This window comes from Bos indicus x Bos taurus, chromosome 14 (genome assembly GCF_003369695.1).
Source record: "Bos indicus x Bos taurus breed Angus x Brahman F1 hybrid chromosome 14, Bos_hybrid_MaternalHap_v2.0, whole genome shotgun sequence".
NCBI lineage: Eukaryota > Metazoa > Chordata > Mammalia > Artiodactyla > Bovidae > Bos > Bos indicus x Bos taurus.
In genome coordinates, this window is record NC_040089.1 from 58,173,830 (window position 1) to 58,186,057 (window position 12,228).

At 36.6% G+C, this 12,228-nt stretch overlaps 1 protein-coding gene across 14 annotated transcripts in view; it reads right to left on the minus strand.

The window, feature by feature from the left end:
* The window catches only part of OXR1 (oxidation resistance 1), a 565,559-nt gene that overhangs the window by 43,253 nt on the left and 510,078 nt on the right, over nucleotides 1–12,228 (minus strand). For all 14 annotated transcript variants that reach the window (XM_027561321.1, XM_027561320.1, XM_027561327.1 and 11 more), the window contains 3 exons: nucleotides 11,103–11,287; nucleotides 7,227–7,984; nucleotides 17–185 (listed from right to left, as the gene is read on the minus strand). In XM_027561321.1, coding sequence (XP_027417122.1) covers nucleotides 17–185; nucleotides 7,227–7,984; nucleotides 11,103–11,287 — 1,112 coding nt within the window. The remainder of the gene's footprint in view (nucleotides 1–16; nucleotides 186–7,226; nucleotides 7,985–11,102; nucleotides 11,288–12,228) is intronic.

The following is a 12,228-nucleotide window of genomic DNA, read 5'->3' on the forward strand; positions in this document are numbered from 1 at the left end:
GTTGTTATTGTTTTACCTTTCTTGTGGCACAGCAAACCAATATTCATGTTTCTTATCTCTCTGTGCATACTGCTGCATTGTTGCACTTGCTTGAGATACAAATGTTTTCCTCATAGGTTTTCTGACTCTGAGACATAAGAACTTATGCAATCGATGCCTTCTCTTTTCTTTTAAAAGTGCAGAACCTAGAATTGAGATAGAGTGTTTATTCAATTCCCATACACCATGTTTGAATAATTAAAAAAAATTTAGACTAAGTAATGTTTATCTCTAAACTTTTGACAAATAATTACAGAATAAAACGTTACTTTACTGAAAGGTGAATTCTCTTAAGTAGCTTGTATATTTTTCCATCAAAAGTGACAAGTATAGCAAGACTAATAAACTAACACCCGAGTTATGAACTGATATTATATCTAAGGCTATTAGGAAAAAATGTGGAAGATCCAGAAATTCTGGTTAAATTTTTCTAACAACCACACTAAAGTAATTATTCATACACATACATATACAATATTCTGCATACTCTCTATCATCTTTCTAGAACAATATCTAAATAAGTTTGCAGAATTTTCAAAGTTTTACTGTAATATGGTTGTTACAGAAAAAATTCAGTAAAAAAGTTTCTGAGGCTTTTACATACATATGAAGGTGTGACAAAAACAATATGCTAGATTCAGCCATCTGTTTAGTTTATTAAGCCTGAATTATCTCTAACCCTTCCAACCACAGATGCTGCCATATGACACACTGAAGGTCTGACAATAAGGATCAATTCAGGAAACTAGACATTGGCTTACAAAGGAGGCATACTATGGAAGAAAAAGCACTTTGCTATATTCAGGAGATCTGGATAGTAGTCATGGCTTTTTTCTGTGTAACACTGTGCAAGATACATAATCTATCTGAGCCCCAGCATTTGCATCAGGTTAAAAGAATGAACTTTTACTACTCTTCTCACAATTACATTCCATTATATATTTATATTATATAGTTTTATGATAAAAGATCAGAAACTTTGAATACTTCCCTATATAGAATCTCAAGTTCCTTAAAATTAGCTACTTAAAACTAATTTTCTTGTCCTCCCTCCATATGTACATACAAAAAAGAAGAAACCAAACAGCAGCAATCCAGGAACACCTATCTAAACATATCTACCAAACTTTCTCCTTTTAGTAATGTCATAAAAGGAAAACCCAATTAAACCCTGCACCCAAACAAACGCAATAAAATACGAGCAGTCTACTAAATTACTGGGTCAACCAGAATGCAACATTTTATCGTTTTCAAAGATTTCAGAACATAAGACAACCAAACACAAACATATCAAATAAAGATATCTATGCCAGCATTCGTCACAACATCAATCTTAATAATATCAATTGTTAATAACAAGTGAATGTCTTAATAAATACAGAAATAGCTAAATTACAGGGCCATTAAAAACCATGAAAGAACTACACAGGTTCAAGTTGACCCTTGAACAACACGGGGTTGAACTGCACAGGTCCACTTATATGTAGATCTTCAAATAATATATACTTTAATACTACTATACACGGTTGGTTGAATCCATGTATGCAGAACCACAGATATGGAGGGCAGATTGTAAAGTTAAACATAAAATTTTGAATGTGGGAAAGAGTATATGTCACCCCTTAACCCTTGAGTTGTTTAAGGTTCAACTGTGTAATTACACAGGAAAATGTTCAGGACATAAAATATGAAGTGAAAAAAGCAAGAAACTATACTACATGTAATCCTAATTTTATATGAAAACTATACACATATCAAGATATATACAAATTATATCAATATTGTATATGTGTATATATGTAAATGTGTGTATGTAGATACACATACGCACTAAAGAGCAAAGATAAATACATCAAATATTAACAAGGATCAAATCCAGATGATGAATTCCAGGTAATTGTTTATAAATTTTCTAAAAAGCAACATATTTGTCAAAAGTTCTTTAATGAACATTAACTCTGAATAATGAAAAAATATTCAAGCTTTTATAGAATGTAATTACTTAACATCTATTGAATATATCCTTAGGTCTTCAGTATATGTAAATTATATACAGTATATATCAGTATATCTAAATTCAGTATGTTATGCTAAGTCACTTCAGTCGTGTCCAACTCTGTGCGACCCCATAGACGGAAGCCCACCAGGCTTCCCCGTCCCTGGGATTCTCCAGGCAAGAACACTGGAGTGGGTTGCCATTTCCTTCTCCAATGCATGGAAGTGAAAAGTAAAAGTGAAGTCGCTCAGTCATATCCTACTCTTAGCGACCCATGGACTGCAGCCTACCAGGCTCCTCTGTCCATGGGATTTTCCAGGCAAGAGTACTGGAGTGGGTTGCTATTGCCTTCTCCGAAATTCAGTATATCTAAATGCAAAGAAAATTCCGTTTTGAAAAACTGAATCAAACCCTAGTGTGTTGCTGGGGAGACTACAAAATGGTATAGCCACTGTGGAAAACAGATCAGTGGTTCATCAAAAAGGTACACACAGAATTACCATACAATCCAGCAAATCTACTTCCGGTATGTAACCAAAAAAAAATGAAAGAAGGAAATCAAACAAATTATTTGTACACTAATGTTCATAGCAGCATTATTATTCACAACAGCCAAAGGTGTAAACAACTCAAATGTCCATCAACAAATGAACATATAAAGGAAATGTGCTGTGTACAATGGAATATTATTCAGCTTTATATAGAAAGAAAATTCTGACACACCACAACATAGATGAAACTTGAAGGCGTTATGCTAACGGATATAAGCCACATACAAAAGGAAAAACATAGAATGGTGCTTGCCAAGGACTGTAAGGAGGGGAGAATGGAAGATATCATTTAATAAGCAGAGAGTTTCAGCTCAGGAAGATGAAAAAGTTCTGGAAATGGATGGTGGTGATGGTTGTACAATAATGTGAATATGCCTAAAGCTCCTATATTTTACATTAAAAATGGTTAAATTCGTAAATCTTATTTTATGCATATTTTAACAATTATGCAGGTCAGGAAGCAACAGTTAGAACTGGACATGGAACAACAGACTGGTTCCAAATAGGAAAAGGAGTACATCAAGGCTGTATATTGTCACCCTGCTTATTTAACTTATATGCAGAGTACATCATGAGAAACGCTGGGCTGGAAGAAGCACAAGCTGGAATTAAGATTGCCGGGAGAAATATCAATAACCTCAGATATGCAGATGACACCACCCTTATGGCAAAAAGTGAAGAGGAACTAAAAAAAGCCTCTTAATGAAAGTGAAAGAGGAGAGTGAAAAAGTTGGCTTAAAGCTCAACATTCAGAAAACGAAGATCATGGCATCTGGTCCCATCACTTCATGGGAAATCGACGGGGAAACAGGGGAAACAGTGTCAGACTTTATTTTGGGGAAGACTCCAGCCATGAAATTAAAAGACGCTTACTCCTTAGAAGAAAAGTTATGACCAACCTAGATAGCATGTTGAAAAGCAGAGACATTACCTTGCCAACAAAGGTTCGTCTAGTCAAGGCTATGGTTTTTCCTGTGGTCATGTATGGATGTGAGAGTTGGACTATAAAGAAAGCTGAGCGCCAAAGAATTGATGCTTTTGAACTGTGGTTTTGGAGAAGACTCTTGAGAGTCCCTTGGACTGCAAGGAGATCCAACCAGTCCATTCTAAAGGAGATCAGCCCTGGGTGTTCTCTGGAAGGAATGATGCTACAGCTGAAACTCTAGTACTTTGGCCACCTCATGAGAAGAGTTGACTCACTGGAAAAGACTGTGATGCTGGGAGGGATTGAGGGCAGGAGGAGAAGGGGACAACAGAGGATGAGATGGTTGGATGGCATCACCGACTTGATGGACATGAGTCTGAGTGAACTCCGGGAGTTGGTGATGGACAGGGAGGCCTGGCATGCTGCGATTCATGAGGTCGCAAACAGTCGGACGCAACTGAGCGACTGAACTGAACAATTAATATTTTAATTATAAAACAGAAATATGTAAATTAGATTAATTTAAATCAATACTCCAATAGAATATGAGAAATGTTAGCTAAGATACTTGAGTTATACAACTTTTAACATAATGTACAAAGCAGAATCATTGTGTAGTAGAAATAAAAGCTATTACTATAATTTTCAAAAGTAAACAGTATGAAAATACAAAATTGAAAGAGAAAATGGTATTTAATTTATCTCAGTTCTGCTTTTTATTTTAAATTAAAAATGTTTAATTCATTTATGGCCACAACGCATGGCATCTGGGATCTTAGTTTCCTGACCAGGGATTGAACCTGGGCCCTCTGCACTGGAAGCACAGTCTTAACCAGTGGACAGCCAGGGAAGTCTCTTTAGTACTGCATTTTAAAGAAAAACAACCAGACAATGATGGAACCTGTGAATACCTGGAAGAATTTCAGAAACAGATTTTATGTCTAATTACACTTTTAAAAAATGAAGGGATTATATAACTTTGGCAATTACAAATTGCAATTACTTCTTATTGTCAAATTCAGACTTAAATTGAAGAAAGTACGGAAAACCACTAGACCATTCAGGTATGACCTAAATCAATCCCTTATGATTATACAGTGGAAGTGAGAAATAGATTTAAGGGCCTAGATCTGATAGATCGAGTGCCTGATGAACTATGGAATGAGGTTCGTGACATTGTACAGGAGACAGGGATCAAGACCATCCCCATGGAAAAGAAATGCAAAAAAGCAAAACGGCTGTCTGGGGAGGCCTTACAAATAGCTGTGAAAAGAAGAGAAGCAAAAAACAAAGGAGAAAAGGAAAATATAAACATCTGAATGCAGAGTTCCAAAGAATAGCAAGAAGAGATAGGAAAGCCTTCCTCAGCGATCAATGCAAAGAAATAGAGGAAAACAACAGAATGGGAAAGACTAGGGATCTCGTCAAGAAAATCAGAGATACCAAAGGAACATTTCATGCAAAGATGGGCTCGATAAAGGACAGAAATGGTATGGACCTAACAGAAGCAGAAGATATTAAGAAGAGATGGCAAGAATACACAGAAGAACTGTACAAAAAAGATCTTCACGACCCAGATAATCACGATGGTGTGATCACTGACCTAGAGCCAGACAACCTGGAATGTGAAGTCAAGTGGGCCTTAGAAAGCATCACTACAAACAAAGCTAGTGGAGGTGATGGAATTCCAGTTGAACTATTCCAAATTCTGAAAGATGATGCTGTGAAAGCACTGCACTCAATATGCCAGCAAACTTGGAAAAGTCAGCAGTGGCCACAGGACTGGAAAAGGTCAGTTTTCATTCCAATCCCAAAGAAAGGCAATGCCAAAGACTATCGCACAATTGCACTCATCTCACACGCTAGTAAAGTAATGCTCAAAATTCTCCAAGCCAGGCTTCAGCAATATGTGAACTGTGAACTTCCTGATGTGCAAGCTGGTTTTAGAAAAGGCAGAGGAACCAGAGATCAAATTGCCAACATCTGCTGGGTCATAGAAAAAGCAAGAGTTCCAGAAAAACATCTATTTCTGCTTTATTGACCATGCCAAAGCCTTTGACTATGTGGACCCCAATAAACTGTGGAAAATTCTGAAAGAGATGGGAATACCAGACCACCTGATCTGCCTCTTGAGAAATCTGTATGCAGGTCAGGAAGCAACAGTTAGAACTGGACAGGGAACAACAGACTAGTTCCAAATAGGAAAAGGAGTTCGTCAAGGCTGTATATTGTCACCCTGTTTATTTAACTTATATGCAGAGTACATCATGAGAAATGCTGGACTGGAAGAAACACAAACTGGAATCAAGATTGCCGGGAGAAATATCAATAACCTCAGATATGCAGATGACACCACCCTTATGGCAGAAAGTGAAGAGGAACTCAAAAGCCTCTTGATGAAAGTGAAAGTGGAGAGTGAAAAAGTTGGCTTAAAGCTCAACATTCAGAAAACAAACATCATGGCATCCGGTCCCAACACTTCATTTCATGGGAAATAGATGGGGAAACAGTGGAAACAGTGTCAGACTTTATTTTTCTGGGCTCCAAAATCACTGCAGATGGTGACTGCAGCCATGAAATTAAAAGACGCTTACTCCTTGGAAGGAAAGTTATGACCAACATAAATAGCATATTCAAAAGCAGAGACATTACTTTGCCAACAAAGGTTCATCTAGTCAAGGCTATGGTTTTTCCTGTGGTCATGTATGGATGTGAGAGTTGGACTGTGAAGAAGGCTGAGTGCCGAAGAATTGATGCTTTTGAACTGTGGTGTTGGAGAAGACTCTTGAGAGTCCCTTGGACTGCAAGGAGATCCAACCAGTCCATTCTGAAGGAGATCAGCCCTGGGATTTCTTTGGAAGGAATGATGCTAAAGCTGAAACTCCAGTACTTTGGCCACCTCATGAGAAAAGTTGACTCATTGGAAAAGACTCTGATGCTGGGAGGGATTGGGGGCAGGAAAAGGGGACAACAGAGGAAGAGATGGCTGGATGGCAATACTGACTCGATGGACGTGAGTCTCAGTGAACTCCGGGAGTTGGTGATGGACAGGGAGGCCTGGCATGCTGGGATTCATGTGGTCGCAAAGAGTCGGACACGACTGAGCGACTGATCTGATCTGATCTGATCTACAATTTTAAGGGGTTACCCTGGTGGCTCAGATTGTAAAGAATCTGCCTGCAAAGCAGGAGACTTAGGTTCAATCCCTGGGTTGGGAAGATCCTCTGGAGAAGGGAATGTCTACCCACTCCAGTATTCTCACCTGGAAAATTCCATGGACAGAGGAGCTTGGTGGGCTACAGTCCATGGGGTTGCAAAGGGTCAGACATGACTGAACAACTAACACACTACACAATTTTAAATAGTATTCTAATGATGTAACATACCAAGAACTAAATGAAAAAAAAAGGGGGGGAGAAATCATAGGTATTATAGACTTGTGTGCATTTTTAAGAAATAAATTGTTTAAAGACAGAATGCAGTGAATCAGGAATGCTTAAACATGGTGGAAAAGATGCTCAATATGTGTACAATCCACTGTGAGATAAGACAGTAGAAACCAGGCACTATGTACTTGTCCCATAGAAACATCAGTCAAGGGCCACTAGATTATCCTTCAGAGTGGCCTAAGATACAGCAGCTTTTGAGTCAGTGAGCAAAAAGAGAGACAATACACAGTAAGACAAACTAACTTAATACATTCCTCAACACTTACCTTCTATATCGGCTGTTGCTATTTTATGCTTAATTTCTTTCTGTGACACCTGTTGCATAGTCTCCCTTTGCTGTTTAGTTTGTTGCATGGAATGGGATTTCCAGAGTTTCCGTAGCTCTTCTACCTCAGTCTCTGAGTCCTGATTTTGTTCTCTTCCTTGTTTTCCTTTGTCGACAACTTGCTTTTGTTTTAATTCTATTGCTTCCCCACAAGGCATACTTTCTTTTTCAACTTCTTCTTGATGTAGTGAATTCTCATCAAGAGGAAAATCCTGGTTATCTTTTTTTATACCTGTGCTTTGTTCTTTAAGACCTGATATTTTTTGAAGATTATCTGCAGCCTGATCTCCTTCCTTAGTGGGCATTTCAAGATTATTTAAACCAGTTTTAAGAGAAAGAGTCCCAACTTCATTGGCAGTATGTCCAGAACCAGATTTTAAGTGATCAGGAGTACTAGCAGCCTCTGATATGACCGCTAAACACTCTACTCTGCTCTGAGTGATGGTCTGCACAGATTCTGATGACGCACCAGATGATTTATCGTGTCGTAGCTCATCCAAAGAAATAAGTTCCTCCCGAACAGGAGAGAGTTCTGATTCTGTGAACACATCTTCAGAAAGAGACTCCTCAGTGCTCCTAGGAGCAGTGCTGGCACTGTCATTAGCTGCATCACGGATTCTTGAGTCTAGTTCATCAGTATTACTTCTTGTCACTTTCTTTAAATGGCAGAAGTCCCTTCCTGATAACTGATCTATCTCTCTGTCAGTAAACAAAATTTAGAGTTATTATTTTTTAAATTATAGAATTTTATTTTCCACAAACTTAACACTGAATTAATATCACTAAAAAGGCTTTTCTAAAAGGACAAAGCATACATCTCTTAATAGCATACTAAAAAACTGATGCATATAGAACAAGTAATTAAGTTTCTGCATCAACTACTTAAGATATGGGAAATATCAATGTTAGATTTACTGAACTGATCTACCTGAAGAGAAGTTGAAGACACAACTTTTGGGTGAAGCTGTATTTCTAAACTAAAATTTACTCACTGATGAAATATGAAAAATAGGCTTAAAGTTTTGATTAAAATTTTGAATGGTTTAATAAAGCACATTGACTGATACTATGTACACACACATAGTGCTTAATAGATTTAAATAGAAATTAAACTAAAATAAATGACTCAAATGCAAAGCTAAAAATCAGCCTGAACAGAATCAAGGCAAAAGTACTTAGAGGAATTCTTCATGGTTCCAGTGACAACTCTTAACAATTCTAAGAGAACTTGTTCAGCTAACAGGTTAGATATTAGCTAGCTGAATGATTCATCGTTACTTCTAGATTTCCATGTTTAATGCCATTTGTAATATACAAGCACTAATGTTCAAAGGTTAGGTAGTGTAAGTTCTGCATGGAGGCCGTACAAACACTATAGCACGATATACAAATCAACAATTTAAAATGATGGCTAAAAACTAGTAAATGGAAACTACATAAGTTTTTAGTGGGAAAAGAATATTTATGCAAGTTTGAGAATAGAAAAGACTGGGAAGTAAGTTGACACAAAATTTATTGGTGACCTCTGGATGGTGAAGTTGGGTAACTCTTTTCCTCTTATTCTAGTATTTGATATTTTTATAATTGATACTTTTTTTAAAAGTATCAATTAGTTGAAGTCCAATTCCTATCTCTACTTTCCTTGCAATGATTGATTCACCTTAAGAAATCCAAGCATCTAGTCTGTGCTATTAAATATGTAACAGTGTCATCTACTGGTGATCGACTAAAACTGCACATAAGGGTCCTGAAAGAAAGTGAAGTGGGGCTCTTTGTAACCCCAGGGACTGCAGCATGCATGTCATGCTGCTCCATCCATGGGATTTTCCAGGCAAGAGTCCTGGAACTCAGCAAAAAGGTTTGAGACACTATCTGTAGAAGAGCCTTAGGTAAGAGATAAAATTAAGTAAATCCAACAGGACACAGATTTAGGTAAGTGTTGTAACTTTTTTTTTAATGTCAGTCATGCTGCTATTGTTCCTGAACAATACTTTCGAAATCAACTTCCCAGTAAAGGACTAGAGAAAACCAATAAAATCTTATACACCTCATTTTTACCATATATAACATTATTCTGCAAAACCACAGGACTCATTTATCTGATCTGTTGCCAGATATTTGTTTTTAATCAATTCATAAGGCAGGATTTAAATGTCTTTTTGGAATAATTTTTAAAAAATGTTTGGATCAAATAGATGGTCTTTCCAGGTGATGTTCTAAATGATAAAAAAAAGTGATTTACAAGAGGAAGAGTTCCACAGCATCTGTGTAGAATAGTTATGGACCATACCACATAATACTCAATAAAATCCCAAAGTATCCTAACACAAATGGAAAATCAGGGCAAGAGAAAATGATCTCACTCATGACTGACATAGCTATAATCTTAATTCTCTTTTAATCTAATCCTTCACTCCTTCACCTTTGTCTCACCTCTCTTCCTGCCACTGTAATCTTTATTTGCTCAGACTGATTTTAGATGATGATATATTAAATAACTGATAGTAGAGGCAATCTTAGGAATAATCTGCACCTCTAAAGATGATTTACCAAGCCAAAACAGTTATCTATTGGGGTGGCAGGTATAATGGACATTTTTAAATAAATGATTTTATTCTACCTTAGGTATTCTAACAATTTATGTAGTCTGCCTCAGAAACAAAAATAACTTTCTCTCTTTTGTAAGTCTCTTTTATAAGTAGTTCTATCTCACAAAGGTTAATTTTAAAACAATCATTATCAACTTTGTAGGTTATTACAGGGACAGAAATCTCAGTATCAGTTAAAGTGAAGACAGTTTTTAAACCGTTGACAAAGGAATGATAAATTATGAAGAAATAGAAAGAGGGAAGCTCTTCAGAGAAGGCAATGGCACCCCACTCCAGTACTCTTGCCTGGAAAATTCCATGGGCAGAGGAGCCCAGTAGGCTGCAGTCCATGGGGTCGCTAAGAGTCGGACACGACTGAGCGACTTCACTTTCACTTTTCACTTTCATGCATTGGAGAAGGAAATGGCAACCCACTCCAGTGTTCTTGTCTGGAGAATCCCAGGGATGGACATGACTGAAGTGACTTAGCAGCAGAAGGAGGGAAGCTCTTTTCTATTTCAATTTTCTTCCTTTGTACTTTCCTATTCCTTTCTTTGTATACCTATCTTTTATTTTCTTCTTTTATTTATTATCCTTCCCTTTTCTCTCTGTCATTACTTTCACAGGCTGTGCTGACCTGTAACCTCACACCTGTTACCTGAAACACACAAAATCCATAACCAGTACATTCCAAGGTTAACTTTACACTTGTGCAATCTGTGGGTCTTCTCCCCTATATTTTATACTTTCCTGAGAGAGAAGGATGCAAACATATAAATCAGTAAATAAAAGACAAAGCTGCTCTAGTTTTATTAATGTCAGGTCTTTGCTCATGACCTCTCCCAAATCCCACACCCAACTCTCCAGACTCTTCTAAGGAAAATTTGAAAGGTATCCTTGATTACTGATATTACTTTAAATTACTAATAAAAATAACAGAATTATGAATTCTGTATCTGAAGAAAAAGGGCTGGTAAACACTGAATTAAATGAATACTACAGGTTATTTTTAAATATCAGGTTCTCTGATCAAATATGCAAATATCAATTTAAAACAATTCCTAACTATTCCAGTGCATAAAGAATAATCTTCTCAATACTATGTTTCATTACTGATAAAATGAAAAACATCCATAATAAAACTACTAAAAGATACTTAAGAGTTATTAGACCAAGGTCAACTAACTAAATGAAATAAAACTGCAAAGGAGTATAAATATCACTCTTACATGGGTAAGGATTCCTTTATTTTGCTATCCAAAATTTCTTTGTACATTGCCGCTGACATCACCTCTTCCATTGGACACATGATGCCATATTCCTCACAGCCATTCTCTTGAACCAATGGGTCAGTTTTATGTGGATCAAACATTATATTATTTGGTGTAACTAGCAATACACCACTGACTGTGCCCTAAGATGAAAAAAGAAAATAATGTTTAATCTTCAAAGTTTACATTTCCAAAAATTATTTTAGATATTTTTACTGATTTTCTTCCCATGTTAAGCCACCTACCTTACACAAAAGTAGTACACTCAAGCACTATGGCATTCTCATGAAAATGTTTTTAATAATACCCAAATTTTCCCAGTAAATTCTCCTTGTTAGCAGGGCAAAGTACAAAGAATATTATATTCACCGTCAATCAGTCGAGTCAGGAATTAAAATCTGCAGCCTCAGTAAACTGTTGAGTTACATCAGCAAGATAACTGCAGTAGTGTATGGAGGACCTTACAGTCCTCCAAAGGCATGAGCCTTGTTTCACATTAATTTGCACACAACTTCTTGTGTTGTTCCCTCACCAAAGGTATCAAATAGTTTCATGCAGACAATGCAAGTTTAATAAACAATGTGCCTATAACCCAATCCACTATAAAAGGAAAATAGTATAATCTGTTTAAAGTATCTTTAAAAATAAGTCTCAACTTTACTTAACTCTGCTAGCCTAGTTATGTGGCCTTGGGCAAGCACAGCCTCTGGGCTGTTTCTTCATCTGTAACATAGGATAGATTAGATGACTTCTATGACTTCTAAGGCATATGGCATCTACTTTAATCATGAAAAGCTATGACATTTTAAATATATTTATATAAAATAGCAATACAAATATAAAGAATCCAACCCTCTAATCTTACAAATGAGCAAGCTGAAGTACATAAGAAGCTGATCCCACTAATATTAGCTAATATTTACTGAATGCTTTGTATGTACCATGCTTTATATATATTTTTTCCATTTCCTCTTCATAATTATAGTACTGAAATGAGAATACAGGCAAGAAAATTAAATTTGAGAGAGGCTAGGCAATTTGTTATAATCAACAACACAGCTAACTAATAAGTGGTAGGACTAAG